General features: G+C 37.9%; 1 protein-coding gene across 5 annotated transcripts in view; it reads right to left on the reverse strand.

Moving 5' to 3' along the window:
- Positions 1-890: 890 nt before the first annotated feature.
- Positions 891-22,851, reverse strand: part of SATB2 (SATB homeobox 2) — a 192,684-nt gene continuing 170,723 nt past the window's right edge. For all 5 annotated transcript variants that reach the window (XM_059928421.1, XM_059928420.1, XM_059928422.1 and 2 more), the window contains one exon: positions 891-3,988. In XM_059928421.1, coding sequence (XP_059784404.1) covers positions 3,527-3,988 — 462 coding nt within the window. In that variant the 3' untranslated portion in view covers positions 891-3,526. The remainder of the gene's footprint in view (positions 3,989-22,851) is intronic.

Genomic DNA, 22,851 nt, shown 5'->3' on the forward strand with positions numbered 1-22,851 from the left:
TCTGCCTTTCTGCAAACACCCAGTTTCCACAAACTGTCCTTAAAACTTATCTACACAGTCCACGGGCTGTCAACTATCATGTGAAAAAAGGCAAGTGAAACTGAGGAAGAAAGGAAAGAAAAATTACATCTGTATGCCAACCAAATGAACAAAAAAGAAAAAAGAAATAAAACCCGGGAAGAACAATTTACCATGTCAAAAGAAAAAAAACACTTTTTAATTGACATTCTCTTTGTCAGTTCTGAAGCTAAGCACTTGCTCCTTCCTTATTAACTTTAGTCTTTAGAGCAATTTTTTCCGTTGTGAGCACTTTCTAAAAAATCATTTTCACACATTTCTCAGATACATCAATCCTTCCGGCATTCCTCTATGCTCACAGTATGGTACCCGGCTCTAAATATAAAAGACTTTTATTATGTCCATTAACCATGGACATATGTGCTCCAAAAGTTTCCTGACACGCAGTCATTTGTGGGTTTTTAATTATAAACAGAAAATATTCACTAGAAAAATAAAGAAGCAAGCCCATAAATATATCTTTATAAATTGAGTTTTGTTTGTATACAACAAAACATCTGGGCAAATGACTCCCCCAGTTGCCAGCTCCAGGATGTGAGCATGCATACGTTTATAAACACACAGAGGTGCACATACATTCACATGTGCAATTAAATTCTTGCACTGGACAGGACTCAAACATCTGTAATTGCAGGTACAGCTGTCTTGTAAATAAAGGAATGGATTTTCCTTACACTCACCAGGTCTCATTCCACACAAAAAATCAAGTGGGAAAGAGGGCAATGCCCAGTAAAATACTTGACAAAGTCATATTTTTTGAATGCATTTTATTTTAACAACCAAAAAATTCTAACAGCCTAACAATGCACATAAGTTAAAAATTAATTATCACTTAGTGATAACAAAGATAGTTGATTTACATGGAAAAAAGAACATTTACAATATGTTAATCCTTATTCACATTGTTGATATCGCAATAAAACACAATTTGTTTTTTCATTTCACAAAAAAAAAAAAGGCGGGAAATTGTGCTTTGTCAAGAGGCACTACAAGAGAAAGTTTCTTCTTCCAAATAGATATTATATGACAGATATTGAATAAATAGACATATATGCATTGTAATTCGCAAAGATCTGGCAAGACCACAGGCTAAAATGCCCACAGATTCACTTAGAACCACTGCAAACTTGGCAGTGAAATTAAAAAATAAAAGGCAAGACTTAGCATTGAAAAATACCTAATAAATTTTTGGTTGAAGTGTAAAAGATACCAAATGCGGATGCCATCGATAGATGAACCACCTTGTAAGAGCTTGGCAAAATCAGTTTCCATTACGTGTACAGAGTGACCTTCAGCAACAGTGTAAGAAGACAATTTGGAAAAGTAACTCGGATATTAGGAAGCAGCAACCATGGACGTTCTGATTAAAGCTGCAGCATACTACAGAAAATAGGAAGGACGGGCCCAGGGCTTGACTGCAAACAACCATCCTTTTGCAAAGGTATACGACGCTCATGTCAAGATAATTTTTTAAACATCATTATTTGAAAAAGTACAGGAAAATGTCCCTTTAAAAACTCCAGAGGTTACTGAGCAGCTAGAATTAGCTTGTATTGCAACATGTCTTCTCCCTGTATATTGTTAAGTTCTGAGTTAATATCTACACATAGAGGTTTGTTTTTTTTAACTCCGACCTTTTATACCTTTCAAATATATAAATAGTATTAACAGTTATATTACAATGTTTGTGTAGTAAACAGAAAATAACTTTCAAAGTGATATTGCATGAGGTCTTTGAAAAGGTTGCATGAGAGCACGACTCTAAAAAAAATCCAACCGTGTGGGACTGTTTGACGGCCACCTTGAAGCATGAGATTAGTTTCACTTGGCCAGTCCTGAAGGTGAGGTCTCCTCTTGCAATGATTAGAAGTAGAAGTGGGAAGTAATGGTTTCTGATGGGAAGCTAGAGGCGGTGGGAGGACTATAGTAGATTGCAGCTTTAATGCTCATTCCACTAAACAGCCAGTCGGCATTAGTTCTGCTTTATGTAAGGTAACTGCTACGTAGGTAACTGGGAAAATGTTTCCATTTATGACGAGTACGTGATTCCACTGAAATTGCTTTGCTTACTCTATTGCCTGGAGCTGCACAATGATTCAAAAACGGGTTCTTGTCAGGGCTGCCCCCATAGTAGGGAAGGCATGAGGCGCGTGAGAGCAAGGACTGAAAACGTCTGGTTAGGTGGTCAGAATACGTACAAAGAGGAAGCCCAAAGTGAAACAGAAATGAGAAACGTCTTTCGGGAGATGAAGGGATGGAGATTTATTTGAGAGGGAGCCCCTTTAACTGGGCAGCAACTTCTTTTCTAACTTAATATTACATTGAACTATTTTCTATTTAAAAAAAAAAAAGAAAAAGAAAACAGCAACAATAAACAAGTTTTAAATGAGCAGGCTTATTAATTTTAAGATCTGAAGCCACAAGCAGGTAAATAAATTTCACAATAAAATGTGGCTCATACTGTGAATTCCATTTGTCTGACATCAGTATGTCATTTTATCGAGACTGCACTAATGGACAAGTTTTCTCTGTACTGAATTTCAGCTTTACTCATTTGGAATTCCACAGAAATGCATCTGGTTCACTACAGTAACGACAAGTTGAATAACGGAACGCGAGTCAGTTTAAGTGTGCATTGTGTCTTTAAGATTAATTTGACTGGTATCATTTTAAGGTGCCCTGATTTTTTTTTCACTTTACTTTCTTCTTCTTTCTTTCTTCCTTTCTTTTTTTTTTTTTTTTTTGGCAGTGTTGATTTGTTTTGTTAAATACATACCTCAAAAATTACCCATCAAGCTGCCAGATAGGAAGCCATAGAATTAAAAAAAAAAAAAAAATCAGGGACAAACACAGAAAATAAATAGGAATTCAAAAATAGTCACCCCACCCTGAGAGCAGGCCGCAGTTTATCAAAAAGCCAAAGCGACTCACTGTGAAGTGGTTTTTTTAATACATAAACAAGTCTCTTCTTTAAGAACTCATTTCACAGTCTATTCTTTCGGATTGTAAAGTTCTCTGTCCCATGCAATTTAATATATATATGTAAATATATAGATATATACATATACATATACACACACACTTGTAGCTTCCTTCATTTATTTCATAGGTCTTTCCATCCTGGAACTTGCCTGGTGTCTCTTCCGTAAGTGCAAGGATAATGAAGGCAGAGTCTCCTGTGATTATAATGACTATGATCCAGTCCATTGTAAAGCGTAACACTTTAGTGTCTTTGCCAAGGCGATGTCTGATTCAGAAATACTGAACTTATTCAGTCTACAGGTGTATCCTGTGCAACAGAGAGATGTCAAAAAAAGGTAAGGAAAACAAAACAGACCAAAAAAAGACAAAAATAAAATAAAGCAAAAAAAAAAAAAAAATGTTTTTAAAGAAACTAAAACAGAAAATCCTTGGACCGATGTATTGCTTTGCCTGGTGGCAGTTCACATTATCTCTGGTCAATTTCAGCAGGCACAGCCTTGCTTTTCTCCGCATTCTCCTCCTCAGCCTCCACTTTGTACATCTCCTCCGAGCCTTCCTCGCTGTCATTCTCCTCCGACTCTGTCAGCAGCTCCTCGTCCTTATACTCGGCCACGTCCACCACCGAGCCCAGGTGTTCCTTGAGCTTCCCATGATGCTTCACGTGGTACCGCTGGTTCTGGAAGAACTTGATGATGGTGTGTTTGGGGAGATCCAGCTGAGCAGAAAGAGTGTGGATGGCTTCCTGGTCAGGGTACAGGCCCACATCATGGATGAAGCTTTGGAGGATCCCGAGGGCTTCCAAAGAGATCTTTGTGCGAGACCGAGGCTTTTTGGTGCAACTGTCTTCAGCCGGAGGAGGCGGGGGAGGCGCTTCTTCTCTGGGAGGGGAGCTCTCCTTGGCTGGCTGAGACTGCTGTCTATGAAGGACCTGATAATTAAAATTTAAACAAAATTAATATGTGATTCACAATCTCACCTTTCAAAAGCCATCGTCCCTCTGAAATACATGTTGTCTAGCTAGCACTGTAGTGATGCTGTAGTCATGGTAAGTTCAGGTCTTCTGAAAACTTAAAAGAATTTCTGGAGATTCAGAATCTCATCTACAAAACAAGAGGTTAATAATAGTAATGTTTCCATTCGGAGGCACAGAGAAGTTAAGTCATTTGTTGCCAAAGGTCATTCAAATTCAAAGGATCTGTGGCTCCAGGGCCTTGCTGTTAACCAGAGTGGTGTGCTACCTCTCTGAAGCCCAATGACAAAGAAACTGGACCCAGAGGAAAAGTGCAGGCTCTACAGATGAGATCACACGGGCTCACGTCCAGACTCTTCCCCTTAGCTGGGTGTCCTTGTGCAGGACACTAAACATCTTTAAGCCTCAATTTCATCATCTATGAAAGAAAGATAAGACACTGACTTCCTAGGGATGTTGGAAGGATTAAATGACATAATGCATGTAAAGAACAGTGCTTGCCTTAAACCAGAGGTTGACAAACTTTTTCAGCAAAGGGCCAAATAGGAAATATTTTAGCCTTAGCAGGGCCATACCGTCTCTATTGTGATGCCTCAACTCTATAGTGTGAATATAAACAAATGAGCATGGCTATGTTCCAGTAAACTTTATTTATAAAAACAAGTGGCAGGGACTTCCCTGGTGGTCCAGTGGTAAAGAATCTGCCTTCCAATGCAGGGGACTCGGGTTCAATCCCTGGTCTGGGAACTAAGATCCGACATGCCGCAAGGCAACTAAGCCCACGCGCCACAACTAGAGAGAGAAAAATCCACACGCCACAACTAGAGAGAAGCCCACGCGCCGCAATGAAAGATCCCGCGTGCCACAACTAAGACCCAATGCGCCAAATAAATTAATTAATTAATTAAAAAAAACAAAAAACAGGTGGCAGACTGGATTTGGTCCATGGGCCAGAGTTTGTTCACCTCTGGCTTAGGGCAAACATCCGATAAATGATAGTCATTATTATATCAGCCTCATAATTACTCTTAGAGTATAACAGTGGAATAAGTCAGTATATGAGTCAGAAAATCAATTCTCCATAAAATTAGGAACAACTTCTGTTTATTTTCTTTTAGCCCTGATCTTCATCCTTAAACAAGAATGTTTTTTAAAAATATAAAAACTTCCAAATTAATTAAAAGATATAATTTTTCATTAAATTATGCCCTTTAAATGACTAGATTATACTCATATAAATGGACCTCCTCAATATTACTGATGTCGAGGAGACAGCAGTGAGTGGTGGCTTGAAGCGAGATTTTGGTTCCCTGCCCAGGAATTGAACCTGGGTAGCCTGGGTGAAAACCAGGAATCCTAGCCACCAGAGGCTAGAGAACAAACTATTCATCCTTTGTTCTGCAATCCACTTCCTTTTTTTTGTGTTATCCTTCATGTCAAGGTTTTCTAGTTGTAATTAATTTAAATTTCTCTTTCATTTCTACCTATTCCCCACTCATTAGAAAACCAAACCAAACCAAAAAAAAAAAAAAAAACCCTCTAGTATTTAAATACTAGATCCAAGTTGGAGCCACTCCTGCCTGGGGTGCCACATCAGCAGATTGAACTTTCACGTTGCTATAAATGCTCTGCTTGACCAGAAACACAGTATCCTGTCAGCAAATCCCCAAATGCAACGCCAGCTCTGGGCTCCATACTTACTTCTTTGTTCTCTGATCTTTCTAAATAAGGTCAGATATGCAACCCCAGCCAATCACGCCCTGTTTTCTGTGGCGCCACTTCTAATGCTCTATAAAACTGGCCCAAAATCCCTCCGGAAGAGTGTTCCACTGCTTGTGAGGAACTGTATCCACTACAACCCATGGACTGTTCCCCCTGAATAAAGGACATCAAACTGATTACTACATTGGTTTAGTTTTGTCATTTGACACTCGTTAGGCAAAATTATTCTTGATCCTCATAACTGCTTCTTCAGCGTCATCTCTGCATGAAATAGTTTCCCATTTTAATATGTATTTATGAACTTTTTCAATCTGACTAAAGAAAGAGAAAGCAATACAGAGGAGATCGTCCAAACAACTCGCCCCTGTCCCCCTCAGAGGCCTATGTGAGAAGGGCTTCCTGGAGAGGGCGCATGGGACCCTGAAGAGGCACTCAGCCGCTGCTCACACCTTGCAACATCAGCGGCAGTGCTGTAACAGTAAAAGGCTACCATGAAGGTCTCCATTAGAAAGTATTATGTCAACTCCAAAGGCAAAGACCGAATTTCCTCCCCTCAGATCAGTGTCTAACGTCCTGGAAGTTCCCAAGACCTCTAAGAATAGTGAGTTCAGTTTTTAAAAAACACATGTTTCTCTTTTACCATTCTCTCCTATTTTAGATGGTGTTTTCCATGTTAGAGTAACAAATTAAACGTTTTCCAATGCTCAGGGGGAACTCAGTCCAATCAATGAAGAAGAAAACATGTCCAGTTACACGAGAGAAACATTGGTACCACCACTACCAGCACCACCACACACTACCCAGATGACAAATTTTTTTTAAACTACAAAACATCAACATCAAAGCAAGCATTTAAGAAAACAACCTCTGCCATTTATCCTAGTCTCAGGGACTACCTGATGAAAAACTAGTTTCTTACCCATGTGAAAATGTCAGTCTTTTCTGTAGAATTTAATAGATATTAGGGCAGATGACACTCTTACTTAGGTAACAGAAGAGGATGAAACTTTTAAAATAATAATTCATAACAAGTAACAATCAAAATAACAATAAAAGGATAATCAAATGCAAATAAGAATACCCATTATAATAAGCTGATGGCTGGTGGCAGAAAGAAATCTAAAACAGAAGACCATAAAACAGTGGCACTAAAGGTCCATATAGTGTCGACCAATTAAAATGAATGTTCTTGGCATTTTCTTTACCACTTTCAACTAAGAGTAAACGCATGTGGTCTGCTGTGGTAAGCTGGCATCAGCAAAAAAGTGAGAGCTCCATTACTTCAACATCCTAATTATAGCTGGCAGGGAGAGGAGATCTGCATGGTGGACCCACGCTGCTCATGGCAGCTTTGATGGCAGGAAGATATTTGCTCTGAGGTTGTAATCTGGGCAGCTTGAGCACTGTAATAAATGAACCTCTACATCAACAGGTGAAGATTTCTTTTGGGGGGGTCGGTAAGAAGGAGAGAGAGAGACTGAAATTACGTAGGAATATGTACTCACAGAACATGTATACTCAAGCACAAGGACCCCCTTTTAGAGCAAATGCGTTAATTGGAAAACAAAAGAGAATTAAAATGCCCCATTTTTTAAATTATGCTTGCCTTCTGTAGTAAAAGTCAGCATAACGGTTCCACTTAATTAAATAATTAGATTGGTTCTTTAGGGGTTTTCCATTGTGCATTGGTTAGATTTAAAGAGATTTTCCAAAACTATACTTTGAAGTTACTGTAATCTTTCTGCATGATAGGGTTTGTTCTTCTCCTGAGGTCCCACCAAGTGGCCTATTTCACTCCCCCTTCTAACTTTGAACCTAGCAGTAGTAACACACGGATACAGAGAAGCCACACATGAAATGGAGAAACAATAATCATAATAGCTACCACTTACTGAACGCTTACTCTGTGCCAGACAGTTTTAAGAACTTTACATGGATTAACTCATTTAGCCCTCACAGTTCCTTGTGAAGGTGCTACTTGGATCCAGAACAACCTAGAAACATGGAGCATCTCAGGAACACCCTTAAAATTGGAAATTTTAAACACAGAGAGCTGTCAGTCTAAGACAGTAGGTTTCCACGGAACAATGACAATGCCGCTGCCATCATAGGAGAGGAAGATGTTTCTCAGAGAACTAACAGCAATGGAAATGATCTACAAAGTGAGATATCCTGTGTCAGGCCAGACAACGTTCCATATTGAGTTGGGAGGCATGACAATATTTGCATGAAGAAGGTTAAATAATATTTCTAGTATCTTCAAGCAGATAGGAAGGAGCACAATATTCATAATATCTGAGATGAAAAGCGTCCCCAAGTTACTCTGTCCCAACTACTTCATTCCCCTGAAATGTTCCGATTACTCCAGGCAGAGAGTTATTTATTGTCTTACATAATTTTTAGCAAAAAGAACTGCATACATTTCCTCACTAGCCACCTGCAGTAGCTTATTATTATGACAATCAGGAAATTCTTCTTACTGTCGTGTAATGCTTCTTCCAGCGGTGTGAATACTCTGAACAAAAGCAGAGTAGAGCCTACTGCTTACAATGTGGTATTCCCCAGGCGGGGAAATCAGTCCAATGCTCTCCCCAAATCTTCCATCTGAACAGCGGGATCAAGTCATCTTTTCTGCACTTTCCCACATCTTGACTAACTAATGCCAACTCTTTTAGTCTCTTCTTCATAGGACAGGTTTCTGAACACCCACTTAACTGAATTTTAGTTTTTCTGTCTGAACTTCTCAGAGATGTTTGAAATTCCTTGATGGTTAACTAGAATGACTCAAGTTTGGTCCCTGTCCCCAGCCAGTGCCCTGAGTAACTCCAGCCTGAGGCCATGTCATTGATTCCTGCTGGATGGCCTACACGCCATCCTGTTCCTCAGCTCATCTGAGGAACATATAGGCATATATTTCAGGCATATATTTCTCGCTGATTGACTTTTTGAAATCACAAAATTTACAGTTACTGCAACCAAGACAGAGGATGCCTTGCCAACTGAAGAGAGATATGCTCTTTCCTAACAAGTTCTTCCCAAGCCCAGATTATTGTTTTCTGGTATTTTTTTAAAAAGGTAAGTATAATGGAGCAGCTACCCAGATATTTATGTAAATCTGCCCAAGTCTGCACACTTTCCAGACTCATCCTTTTTCCCCTTTTTCAAAATGGGCCCAGCAGTTGACCTTTCTATTCCTAAAGTCTCTCATCTCTCTTCACATGACTTTCCCAAATAACAGAATATATCATTCTGTAAAGATAGCTATCCATCCCTTTCCTCTTGACCTTTGCAAACTGAAGCCTGACAATTCATCCTATCTCATTTTGGTTTGGATTTTTCTCCATCACAACTGAACTTAAATTAATCTGGTCAGCAATTCATTTCTGATATTGATAATTTCTACAAAGAGAGTTTTAAAGGGTTTATTTAAAAGCCTCTTTCTTTTTTTGTAGCTTCTATTGTTAGTTTCTTAGGGTTCGCAGCAGTGAAATATCAAGGTAGCTTCAATAATAATGATAATACTATTAATATTAATAATAGGTGCTGGCATTCATGTAAAGTTTATTATGAGCCTAACACTGGCCTAAATGCTATAAATATATTTTATTTTCACAGTAATCCTGGAGTAAGCATTTTTACTCCATTTATGATGAGAAAACTGGGGTTCAGAGAGTGTAGGTAATTTGTGTGAGGCCTCATAGCTTCTAATTAGCAGGACTGGATATCCAAAACATATCTGATTTTAAATCCCATGCCCTTAAACATTATGTTCTCCTGTCTTCTGTGAGCAAGATCACATAAGAAAATTGAACAAAGGCTCTAGAGTAGAGGAGACAGACCATAAATAAGATATCAGGTAGTAATAAATACTATAAGCAAAAACAGAGCCAAGCATAAGGAGGAGAATTGGGGGAAGAGGAAGCTATTTTAGATTCGGTGGTTCAAGGAAGGCTCCCTAAGGAGGTAGGATTTGAGCAGAGGCCTGAAGGAAGTGAGGACCAAACCATGAAAAAGAGCATCCCAGACGAAGGGAAACAGCAAGCGAAAAGGCAGGGAGGCAGGAGTACACTTGGTATATCTGAAGAACAGCAAGGAAGGCAGCGTGTTAGAGCCGTGCCACCCAGTACAACAGATACTAGCCACATACGGCTATGGACATCTAAATTCATTAAAACTAAAAAAAGAAAAAACTGAGTTCCCTCAGTCACACGAGCCACGTTTCCAGTGCTAGATAACCACTCTGTGCAACACCATACTAGACAGCACAGGTACAGCACATTGCCACCAGCGCTGCCATCACAGGAACAGCTCGGACAGCCCTCCGCTGGAGAGAAATGACAACTGAGGGGCTGCCAGGGCCAGAGCCAGAGCAGCAGGGCCTTGGCATTCTACTGTCAGTAAGGTCTACCCTTACTGTGACCTGCAGTCATGTCCCCTGATCTAGCCCAAAACACAGTAGGACTCGAAACCACCACTAACACTAGGGAGAAGAGAAATATTCATGTATCCACATATTAAGTAAGAAATACTCAGCTCATAGTATCAATATATTACTGGACTTTCAACACAGTATCACAAATAGCAACACTATCAAAAAAACAACCAGAAGGATGCATCGGCACTTCTATCCTCACGAGAACGGGGGCTTCCCCGGTGGCGCAGTGGTTATGAATCCGCCTGCCAATGCAGGGGACATAGGCTCGAGCCCTGGTCCGGGAAGATCCCACATGCCGCGGAGCAGCTAAGCCCGTGTGCCACAACTAGTGAGTCTGTGCTCTAGAGCCTGTGAGCCACAACTACTGAAGCCCTCGTGCTTAGAGCCCGTGCCCCGCAACAAGAGAAGCCACCGCAATGAGAAGCCCACGCACTGCAACGAAGAGTAGCTCCCGCTCGCTGCAAGTAGAGAAAGCCTGCTCGCAGCAACGAAGACCCAATGCAGCCAAAATAAATAAATAAATAAATAAATAAATTGGGGAAAAAAAAGAGAGAATGGTAAACTTACATTTAACTGATGGCTGCCTTCTTCATCAGAAGTGCTTATCATGTCTAAAAGAAATTATGTTTAAAACCATCGACCTTGGGTTGAGTAAAAAAAAAAAATTCCATTTATCAAATATTTATGGAGTGTCTATAGTAACTGGACCTATTAATTTACAAAGCTTTCTAGTAAGGAGTCCTGTCTCCCACAGTTGGGTGTTGATGAATAAGTTATGGGTAAGACATGATCAAATAGAAACTTAGAAGTTTAATAAATCTTGCCTTCCTATTTATTCACTAAGATCTCATCAGGCTGAAATATGACATACATGTGTATAAATGAACATGAAGATGGCGATGAAGAAAGAAAAGGTTGTAAATATATTCAAAAGAGATATCAACTTCTAAATAAAACCCAACACCTCCTCGCCCAGTGACAAAACACAATCGTAATAAGGATATACGTTGTTTTTCTGCCTTCGAAACTGAAAATTTAAAAAACACAAGGACAAAATGGTACTGTGACAAAAGCTGACTAAGAAAGATAAAGCAGCTCTTCTTAAACCGCTCAGTGTTCAAATAGATTTTGAAGGCCTCAATGAAAACCAGCTGGAAGCCATGTGTAAAAAATAATGGCTTTTGCCTGCAGGGAAGGAAGTGAGATCCTAAATGATTAAGTTTAGGAAAGTATATAATTCACTGTATCATTATGGGGTGAACTGGATTACTTATAATATGCCAAGACTTTGTGGTCTTTTTTATATAGAGAAAATGAGAAATTATTAAGGAGGTGACTGTACAGGGCGGCTGATCCAGTGCGGTAATAGGTAATAGGTTAAAATCGGCTCCCAGGTGGCCACATCCCCCTCTCTCTGACAAGCCTCACCCATAGGAGCGAGCCTCACCAGAGCTTCAGGTCCTACATGGTGATGCGCATCAATAGGAGATGACTTCTCACCGCATTTGAGTTAATATCAGAATTATTTTTACTTGTTTAATTTTACCTCACCTAAAATAACAGAATGTAATATAGTTGATCCGAAGAAGGAAAGCATTCTTCCGCTAAAAATCCTGAGAAAACATATTTACCAGGCAGTAAGAACAATTGGTTAGAACAACTGGAAAGCCCTCATGCATAACTCAATTTGAATTTGTTTAGTGAATAAGTGCTGCTATTTTTAAAATATAGTATATATAAAATACCATATAACTGAGATATTTGTCTTAAGTTTCAGCAACCTAGCTCTACCCCTTAATTTTCCCTTTTTTTCAAAATCAGCAATTAAGACTATTAATTTTAGCTCAAAACCTCAGTGGGGAGAATTTAGCTTTAGTAATTAATAATTAATAGAACTATTATACATCTATCTCATTATTGGACTCTGAGCTACATATTGGCACACATAAGTGCTCAGTACATCTTTGTTCCGCTGTACTGGATTAATTCCATATTCTCTCTTTCTTTAATTGCAGACCAGTTACTATTTTTGTTCTGTACAACTTATTGTTTTTTCTTTCTATTATTCATTTTTAGCAAAACTATGTTTTAAAAGTAAAGAAACTGTCACTCATTATAGGAACTTACATCTAGCAGGTATCTGAGAGCAAATATATATATATATATTTTTTTTTTTTTTTAACCATTTTTTTTGTGTTAAAAACAATTCCAGGGCATCACATAATCCTTAAGATTGCTTTTACATAAACCTTGTCAGCAGGAGTTATGAGGTCACAAAGTTCTGGTTTTGAATCCAATCTTTATCCCCAAAAGCACATCTGCTTACTAGCCTTGCAGCTGTGAGCAAGTTTCTTTCTCAGAGCCACAGCGTTTGTTAATCTGTAAAATCTTCCTTGTAGTTTTATAAGGATTAAGTGAGATAATGCATGCTAAGTACTTAGCAGAGTTCTTGTCATAAGTAAGGTTTCCGGAAGTAGTTTCTGTCATTAAAAAATGAGAGGAGGATTTAAGAATCAGCAGTATAATGCCTCATGTAGTTTTCTGTAACTACACTTATTATGAAAATTAGCAACAAATTCAGAGATTTGTCTGTCCTTTTCACTCCAAAAATCTACAGATCTACAAAGGAGAAAGTCCACCAATAAGTTGTCTTATTTCTTTCATCCATATACTGCACACATCTTTGTTCTTTCACATGGCACCTAGCACGTGGAAGTTGCCGCTAAAGCATCTGTCACATGGAATTACACCTCATAATCATAATCTCTTTCAGGGTGACACCTTCTATATGCACAGCCTGGGATCCTCTTAAGATGACCTCCTTTATCGGTTCTAGAAATGTGATCCATGGTCCCCTGGGGGAATCCCGATATCCCCACAGAGAGGTCCATGAATCAAAACTATTTTCATAGCAAAACTGAGACATTAGTTGCCTCTTTGACAGTGCTAAAACTTGTACTGATGGTACAAAAGCAATGGTGGGGAAACTGCTGGCCTGTTAGCATAAGTCAAGTCAGTGGCACCAAATTTCACCAGTAGTTGTGTTCTTCACTGCCACATACACACAGTAAAAATGCAACTTTCATTTAAGAATATCCCTGATGAAGCAGTAATGTGGTATTAATTATATTAAATCTCAACTCTTGAGTATACTTCATTTTAATAGTCTGTGTGAGAAACTGGGAAGTACACATAATGCAATTCCGTGGCATACTGAAGTTAAGATGGTTCTCATGAGAAAGAGCATTTGTGAGATTGTATGAGCTGAGAGCTGAACTAGCACCTTTGTCTTGGAATAAATATCATTTTTACTTGAAAGAACAACCAACAGGCAAACTATGATTATTCAGACTTGGGTATGTGGCAGATATTTTCTTAAAAATAAAGTAAGCCTGTCAATTCAAAAAAAAAAAAAATCTGGTAGTATTTGTTGCCAATGATTAAATTTTACCTTTCAAGCAAAAATCAGAATTTTGGAAAACTTGTAGCTTCCACTAAAAGCTTAACAGTTCCCTAATACTTAAAGACTTCCCTGATGATATTGGTGGTGATTTAAGAAATTTTAAAAAATATGTCATACAATGAAATGTGTCAATATTTAGAAGATCTGAATAACTCAATATATCAATATTTTCCAAATGAGCAATGCATGATATTATAAAATTATGAATAGGTAAAAGATCCATTCAAAGTGCAAGGCAGACCAATGAATTACAATGTAAAAAAGTATGAAAGTTCACTGATATGATTTTAGATTCTATTTTGCAGCTAACCTTTAAGAAACTACCACTTGTAGAGTTTTGTATCAAAGAAGAATGATCATAATTTCCTGGGAAGGCTATTAAAATATCCCTTCCTTTTCTAATTGCATGTCTGTGTGACGCTTGATTTTCTTCATTTACTTCAACCAAAACTACACTTTGTATCAGAATGAATGAGAAGCAATTATGAGAATCCAGTTGTCTTCGATTAAGTCAGGCATTAAAAGTATTTGCAAATATATATGTAAAACAATGGTACTCTTCTTTTTTTGTTTGTTTTAGAGATAGTTATCTTCATAAAAATATATCATTTACTCGTAAATGTTATTTATAATTATTTTCAAACAAACATTTAAAAGATTTCTCAGAACTAATATCTAATATGGTAAATATTGACAGATATGCACATTTTTGGAGTCCTTAATAGTAAGAGTGAAAGGGGACCCTGACACCAAAAAGTTTGAAAACTCTGTACCACATGAATCGCTTTGAATATACAGCCTTGTCTTTCCCCTAATGAAAACCAAGCACTTTACTATAAAATACAAAATGGACCTTACAGTTAATAACATCCTTACTTGATCTCAGTCACCTAGGAAAGTCTGAAAGAACGAGTGTAGGAGAAAGCACACATGCATTACGATTTGCCTCTTGACTTTATCTCTCAGAGACATTTTCACAGGCAAAACATATCCGCCTAGGTACACAACTCAGCACTATTTCTAACTTCAAATGATGTTACTTGAGTTGGCTCTTATGGTTGTAATTTCACATCCTAACATTATAAGACTTATTAAAAACCGTGGTTTAGTTTTGTTGCTTTTTTTGGATTATACAGTATCCTAAGGTCAAAACTCAGGAAATCTGTTATTAAAAAAAAAAAAAGTATCCATGAAGCGATGACAAATTGCGGACTACAGGTGTTAGATTACATTTTGACTCCAGGCAGGTTTAATATAAGTTGGTCTCCTTTTACAATTGCTCTTAGCACATACAGCTATGGGAAGGAGGTTGGGGGTCGGGGGTCGGGGGAGAGAATAAGAACCAAAAAAAAAAAAAAAAAGAGTAGAGTTCAATAAAAGAAGACCATGTCGAGAGAAATCAATACAAACAAGCAAAATGGTAGGAAGTCTAACATGGAAATATGTGTTCAATTTCATCCAGCCTTAGTCTGAGTTTCCTTTAATATTGTAACCAAGATGGTATTGGAACATCGTGTATGTTTTTAATGCAGTTTAATAATTGTTTCTCAAAATAAACACTTTGGCCAAAGATGAAAGCATAAAAACACTGTGACACAATAATCTGTTAAAATAAACTTGGGGGTTTAGAGGAAGCTTCTTAAAACAGGCTTTGGCTTATATCATTTCCTCTTTGGTAACAAATTGAGAACTACTATACCAACGACTTTGGTATGGTTTGGGTTAAAAAATGTGTCATAGTCATCAATCTGACTTTGGGGAGTGGCCAGAATCTGTAAAGCCTGAAGAGGTATCTAGCTGCGTGAGCTGCTTTTCCAATATAAGGAGATGAGCTGATAGCAAATTAAGCAGGGTCAAGAGGAGTAGCTATATTTCAATCAAATAGACTCCATGACACATAAAAAACAATTCTCTCTCCTATTAGAATGTATGAGAGATAAAACATAGACATATATTGAACCTAATGGCAATTATAACTTTCCCTTCATCAGCGTCATATGATAAATAGGTTTATTTGCCCATTTAGGACCTAACATGACCAAAATCATTCCACAAACATAACAGAATTCATGGGAGAATTCAGGAAGAGCAGACTCTTCAGGAAAGTCCAGGCCACAACCATGTGTCCTTCTTCCTGGGAGAAACCATCTCCCAGCCCACCCACCCCAATCCCATTTGCCCGACACCCACGAGCATCCATTTCCTCCTGTTTCCATACACCTCCACCACCCTTCCCAATGTCGTCTCAAATCACAAAACTTTGCCTCAAAATGAATAGAGAAGGCCTATATTTTGAAGATCAGACTCAAGGTACAGATAATATTAAAGTGTCTTTAAAGACCTTATATTTGAGTTAAAATGAGTAAAGAGTAACATGACCAGAGCTGACAGTTACCTCTGGGATTCTGATTTCTAAATGACTGCATGACTTGTTTCATTGGTATAGTTGAGAAAAGAGTGGCTTTTGCACCAGCATGGATGAAAGAAGAGCTCCTACATCAAGTTAAAGTTAAGTTAAAGATAATGAAGAGTGTAAAACGTTAGGATGATATACGTACCTGGAATTCATAATGGTATTAAAAAAATCAACATGGAAATTCATGACACTTCATCAATGGCAAAAGGGCAAGAGAGAAAGATGTGCAAAGGTTCAGGATAAGAACGATCCAGTAGAATTCTTAAACAGTTAATCCAGTTGGCTAAATAATTCTCAAGTGAAGTAAAATGTAAACCAAATGAAAACAACTTCATCAAATGCCAGTGATACATGGCCCAGTAAGCTCTGAAATTTGACTTTTTAAAACAGATTCAAGGTAAGCTTGAAAGAATAGAATACATTATTGAGCTTTGCTTTATTGTACTTCTCAGATACTGCGTTTTTTACAACGCAATTTTTATGAATGTTTGTGGCAACCTCACATTGTCAGATGATGGGTAGCATTTTTTTAGCAGTAAAGTATTTTTAAATTAAGGTATACACATTGGTTTTTTTTTCTTTTTAAGACAAAATGCTCCTGCACAACTAATATACTACAGTATAGTGTAAACATCATTTTCATATACACTGGCTTGCTTTATTGTGATAGTCGCTTTATTGTGGTGGTCTGAAACTGAACTGGCAATATCTCTGAGTTATGCTTGTACAGAAACTGCTTCAGATAAATAAATTTCATCCAACAAGTTTAACTAGAGCTGAGTTTCAATTCCTTTTAAGTGAAAACATGTTAAGTTAAAGGAGGTAGAGAATATATATATTCTACAAGAGCAAACATCTTGTAGGCAGCCAAGAACTGCATCAACGAAGACTTAAAATAATGATTCCTGAGGTAAAGCACTAGAGTCAAAATTCAAACCACTTAGAAATCTCTTACTACTTAGAAATCCAATGACAAAAATAACTTGAAAACACCTATTTGGTAAAGAATGACTTAGAAACAAAGATGATATGGGGGGAAAGAATGTGTACACTTTAAGTCATAGGATCTCAATAAATTAAATAAGCTTCATTGAACTAAAGCATCATTCTTCCTGATTTACATACATATTATATGATGTGAGTTGGGGGTCGTATGTTAAATTTAATCATTCAAATCCTATAATTAGTATGTATTCAAAGTGGTTCGCCATCCTTTGGACTTCTTGTTTCTTAAAAACAATAACAAACTAATCTCACAATGGCGATAGGTCCTGTTGTATTTATTCTTCAGATGAGAAAATGCATACACAAAATTGAACTCTGATCCACAAATCACAAACCCCTGAGTCTAACATATAACAAACATGCCCTTACTGCTGGTTTAGCTGGAAAATTGAGAAAAATACAAAAATTATTCTGTTTAAAAGTTTTGAACAAAAATTCATTTTAGTGTGAATAAACACCTTCCAATTAAAATATAAAAATAACACTAAAAATGACAGAGGAAACTATTCAGTGTTTCAAGTGTATGGTTAAAAGTGAAGACAAAACAAGTTAAGAAAATTTATAATACATTATGGAGAAGCTCCTCTCCCAAATGTTAATTTTGAGTGGGTAATAAAGGAATTTTTACTTTTTCTATCTTTGGATACCATTTAAAAATATATGTATACCCAACTTTGTCAAAATTTGCCAGAACAAAAAAGAGAGATTTTGCCTGACACAACTCAGCCAAGACTCAGTATAAGATGAAAAATCCCCATAATTGTAATGGCACCGGTGACACTGCAGTTATGTTGCATTCCAGCTTCTTAAAGAAGAGTGTTTAAATTATTTAAGGAGAAAGGGTGTTTGGATTAGATTTTTTACTAGGGGGGTGGGGGTAAGAAAGAAGGTAATCCATGTGTTTGAGGTCTCACATGGGGCTGTTTAGAATCCCTTGATAGGCCACATTTTCTGTATAATTTTTACAGTTGGGGCACTCAGAAGTCAGAACAATCTGACAGTTATGGTTAGTGAAAATATTAGATGTTCACCAACAAAATACTACCTCAGCATATTTTTTGCTTTCTGGATGTAACCACTTAATAACAGGACTTGAGAAAACTGCACTGTGTGAATCAAACACATAAAAGTACAAATATTCCTTTTATAGAAAGTAAATCTTAAGCAGTGCATTATAATCAACCCCTCTGGTAAAAGACAAAGTATCTAGAATTACCACACCACGGATATATTATGGTTTATTATTCCCTAACGTCCAAACTGGGTAAACAAAGTCAAATGATCAAAGAAGGGTTTTCCCCTCAGACTGTGAGGTAAGGGCCACTGATCTCTAGGGAGTGTCAGCAGAGATTCCTTGTGGCTTAGCAGTGAAAAGGTGTCAAATGAGAGCTTATCAAACACAGCCTTTAGTTCTCAATTTCATTTAATTTCATCAGAGACTGGCATCCTTGGTTTTATTTTTCTTTCAAGGAAAAAAGAATATGGAAAAATTAAATCATGTGAGGTGAAACTTCTGAAAGGTTAATTCTAGAGTATTCTTTTAAATTTGAAACCACGTTTAATTCATTACGAGGATACTGGTTTTACAATGTCCACATCGATCATCTTACTAACGGTAATCAGGTATGGAGAAACTTTTGCTTCTAAACTTTGTGGTAAATACACCAGGTGCGAGACGAAAAGCAGACAGGGCCAGGCACTCTTACTCAGACCGTGGTTTACTCAAAAAAATAAGTCTTTTGCTCCCAGGGTACCAAGGATGGTCACTGGGAAGAGAAATCCCAGTTCCTAATTCCCCGGGGCAAAGTAACTGGATTGGCAATTCCTTTTCCCACAAGAAAGACTCTAGTCTCCAAGCTGCAGATGAACCATTATATTCCCGTGAGGCCGGTCATGCAGCATCCTTATCTACTCAGATTCACAAAGCAAGTCCAATTTTGTCTCTGTGCCACGTTGCCTTGGCTTTTCTAAGCATATTTGCTTATCCTGTGTAGGTCGTCCTCAGAAACTAGAACTGTGAAGTCATTACACTTCCAAATGTGAATCTGCTTAGGGGTGGATTTAATTTAATAGCTGAAAACTCAGTACAAAACAAACACACTTACAACTGACATTATCAGGGAATTAATCATTACTGCTCTCAACTGGTGTTCCAAGACCTCACATTGCCCCAGCTAGGATCTGAGAGTTCTCGCTGACTCCTTCCCCTCATCTGAGCCTCCACATCTAGCCGATCCCACGTGCTGTTGATTATCTTTTAAATAGTTCCTGGGTTAATTTTCCCCTTTCCATTCTTCTCTCACTGCTGTTATTTAGGCTTTAAAACCTCTTGCCTGAATTAGTAACTATTACTTCGCAAAAGGCTCCCGGCCACAGCCAACACAGCATCTTGCGAAAGGCCTTCAGTGGTCTCAAGCTGGGTCAAGGCCTCTCGCACATCCAAGAAAGCTCCATGACCTGACTGCAGCATGTGACCCTGCTCCGTCCTTGCTCCTCAACCCTGCCTTTCAGGCTGTGCTCCAATGGTTCTAAAAGCTATAGGTCCCACCCTCATGCTGTTGTGCCCCTCTAATCTCAGTGCCTTTGCCTCCTCTGTCCCCTCTACCTGGAAGGCTCCTCCAGTGAGGTATTCTGTAAGGAACCCTGAGCAGCACTATTTCCTGGAAGCCTTCTGGGTCCTCCGGCCCACTCGGTTTTGGGCATATGTGCCCATCTTTTGTGCTTTTCTTTCTCTGTACTTACTTACATGCTGTACTACAGTCATCTGTCCACACACCTGTCTCTCCACGAATCTGTGAGCTCCTTAGGGATAGATTCTGTGCTACGTTCTCCTCCACACACTCAGCACTTAGCACAGGGTCAGGCACTGTGTTTTGAGAGAATAGTGGAAACTTAAAATTTATCCTAAAACTTCCAGAATACTTCTGTATTGGTAATAGCCATATTATATAGGCCAAAAGTCTTCTTAAAAATTAGAACACGTCTAATAGCTGTAAGGGGGGAAAATGTGGCCAGTTCACACCGACACTCATTTAAAAATACACTTAGTACTGAAAAGGGCTAAATCACAGTAGTTCGTAATGACTTACTAGACTCACAGACACACACACTTGGCACAAGCCATCAGTACCATACAGCGGCTCAAGCAGTTCTTTAATTCCGCCCCTGCCCCCCCCCAATTATCTGCCTGAAAATTACTGACATTCAGAGGCATGCATTTCAGGTGTGACTGTTGTCAGGGGTAAAAACTGACATATTCCTCAGCTCGCTTCACTGCCCCCCTCCCCAATCTCCAGAAATATTTCTACTATCAAGAGAATTCAAAAGGCCTGCAGCAGACAGTTTCTATGACCAAAAAAAAAAAGCTGCTGGCGGCAAAACAACAAGTAACAATGAGAGAAAATTATAAAAACTAGATGTATTTGCTTAAAAGTGGATCATAGGTAGCACAGTAAAGCCTGAGACAGTAATGACCCTCAATGGAATGAAATGCGAAGGAATGCTGCCTATCTACACAATGCTATGGAAAGGGAAAGCGCTGTAGGTCTTTTCCAAAACAAATATTAAATGCCTATCCTTAGAGTAGAAAGAATGACGTTAACTCGCGTGGGAAGAACCAACAAAGAAAGGAAAGTAACAAAATTATTTTCAAAGTATGTATTTTTGCCGCCACTTTGAGTCAACCACTGTGGTTCCAACACCACACAGTCCAAAGCGAGTAAGGCCAATGGTTTAAAGTTAGGGACAGAAATGGCCTTTGCTGCTTCCTGGCCACCTCTGTAGTTTATTTAGATTTTATTAAAATTTGTTTTTAGAAACATTCAACTAAAACTAAATATAACTGTGGGGGAAAAAAATCCATGAAGAAAGAATCTAGAAACTAAATATAAGCCATCTCATTTATACTTACAGAGACCAGAAAAGCATTTTGGCATGAAAGAACATTTTTGTTTTCAGGTGCAGTGCTTTTAAGGTATTATATAATTACCCTTATTGAGAGCATACTTTTTAGCTTTGTCAGATTCTCTGTTGGAATTATAATTCCAGACTGAGCAAAAGATTCTATCAAAACTCTATTATCATATTAAAACACTTGATCATGTGTTCCCTCAAGATTCCCAACTTTCTATTTCTGAGAAGAGAACAGATTTAATGAGATATTTTCAAAGTAGAGCTGGTAAAGGGAATATTTGTGAAAAGCACTGCCAAAAAGACAATTCATTTGCTAGACACAGAAAAGGCAAATTTTACCACATATACTGGAGCGATGGATATTAAATAATCATCTCTGAATAAACTCTACAAATAAATACAGTCCTTTTGGTCTAAACTGAAGACGGCATTGCCTAAAGGAAATCTCTAAGGTCAGCCAGCAATTAACTGAAAGGTTTTGATTGAATGCTATTGACTGCTTTCATATCAGACAGCTTCCTGGTTATTATACTTCATGGGCTAAGGAGGTGCCAAGACATTAAACTGTCAATAATCTATTAATACTGGACTGTTCAGCTCACTCTCCCTGAATCTGCAGGAAAAGGCATTCAAGCCAAGACCTGCTGAGAACTAATGCAAATTCGCCAACCCTGATATGGAAATCATATCTTTATTACCTCCCAGCTTAAGTGCCTAGGAGTGTTGACACAGTATAAGAAGAATATGCAGATAATAAACGCTTATTCAGATGAGTTAAACTAATTTTTTTTTTTTTAAGAAATTGCTGAAGGGATGAGCATGTCCTGAAATCTGACTTTTTAACAGTTTCTAAATTGAATGTAATAAACACTTTCAAAGAGAAATGAGAAGTTATTTAAAGTGAGCCTCACAGGTCCCTGCCACTCTGCATCTGGAAAGCAGTTATACACATTGTGGGATTGGGGGAGAACTTTTAATGAATTTAATAGAGAAAAGCACTTTAATTAAATGCTGTCAAAGTGGATTGTATTAATGACTATACACAGAGGAATTTAAAGCAGCCAAGTTTATTTAGCAAATAGAAACTGGGCTTTCGAAGCCTGCAAGTATTTATGTTTCTGCAGTTGCAGTACATCTAGATGACAATGATGGTGCCAAATGAAACTGTTGAGCTATTAGATATGATTTTATTTATTGTGTATTATTAAAGCTTCAAAGGCCCCAGGGGAATTAATTTCATTTTCAAAATGAAATACCACATCTGATCAGAAAGGGTTAAGAAAAGTGAATATTGTCCCCCAGTTTTTTCTGGGCCCTGGAATTTTGAAGCAGCTAAGTGGCTAATGGGGACAGCCTTCTTTAGGTTCACCTGGTCAGAATTCACATCATCTCATGGTAGTGCAAAGTCAATGACAGTATTTCTTCTATGACTTCTTCTTCTGTTTTTTTTTTCCCCCAGTGATTGGTCACTAAACATAATTCATTCTGTTTCACATAGCAATAAGTTGAAAAATGACCAAAACTCCTAAAAATCTCCATGAAAATTTGGTTGCCATAACTTTTTAAATGAAAAACACGAGTAACACAAACTTCTACAAAGGAAAAGGTATCGAATGTTTGACTTAGGGCAAATAGGGAAAAAAGGGTCTTCCTCAGTATCTTCTACTCAGAGGTTGACCGCAGAACAAACCTATTATTAATGATAATATTTTAAAAATAAACAAAGAAAATATGAGCCTTAATGCATGAAAGCTGTAAAAGATTGAAAAGCTGGTCTGGCTAGAAAATACTAAGTGTGTGTCAAAATGATTTTCTCTACCGTTTGTAAAAATGTAATTATCCATGATATGCTATTATCCATGATAGGC

The sequence above is a fragment of the Balaenoptera ricei genome, chromosome 7, assembly GCF_028023285.1.
Source record: "Balaenoptera ricei isolate mBalRic1 chromosome 7, mBalRic1.hap2, whole genome shotgun sequence".
NCBI classification, from domain to species: Eukaryota; Metazoa; Chordata; class Mammalia; order Artiodactyla; family Balaenopteridae; genus Balaenoptera; species Balaenoptera ricei.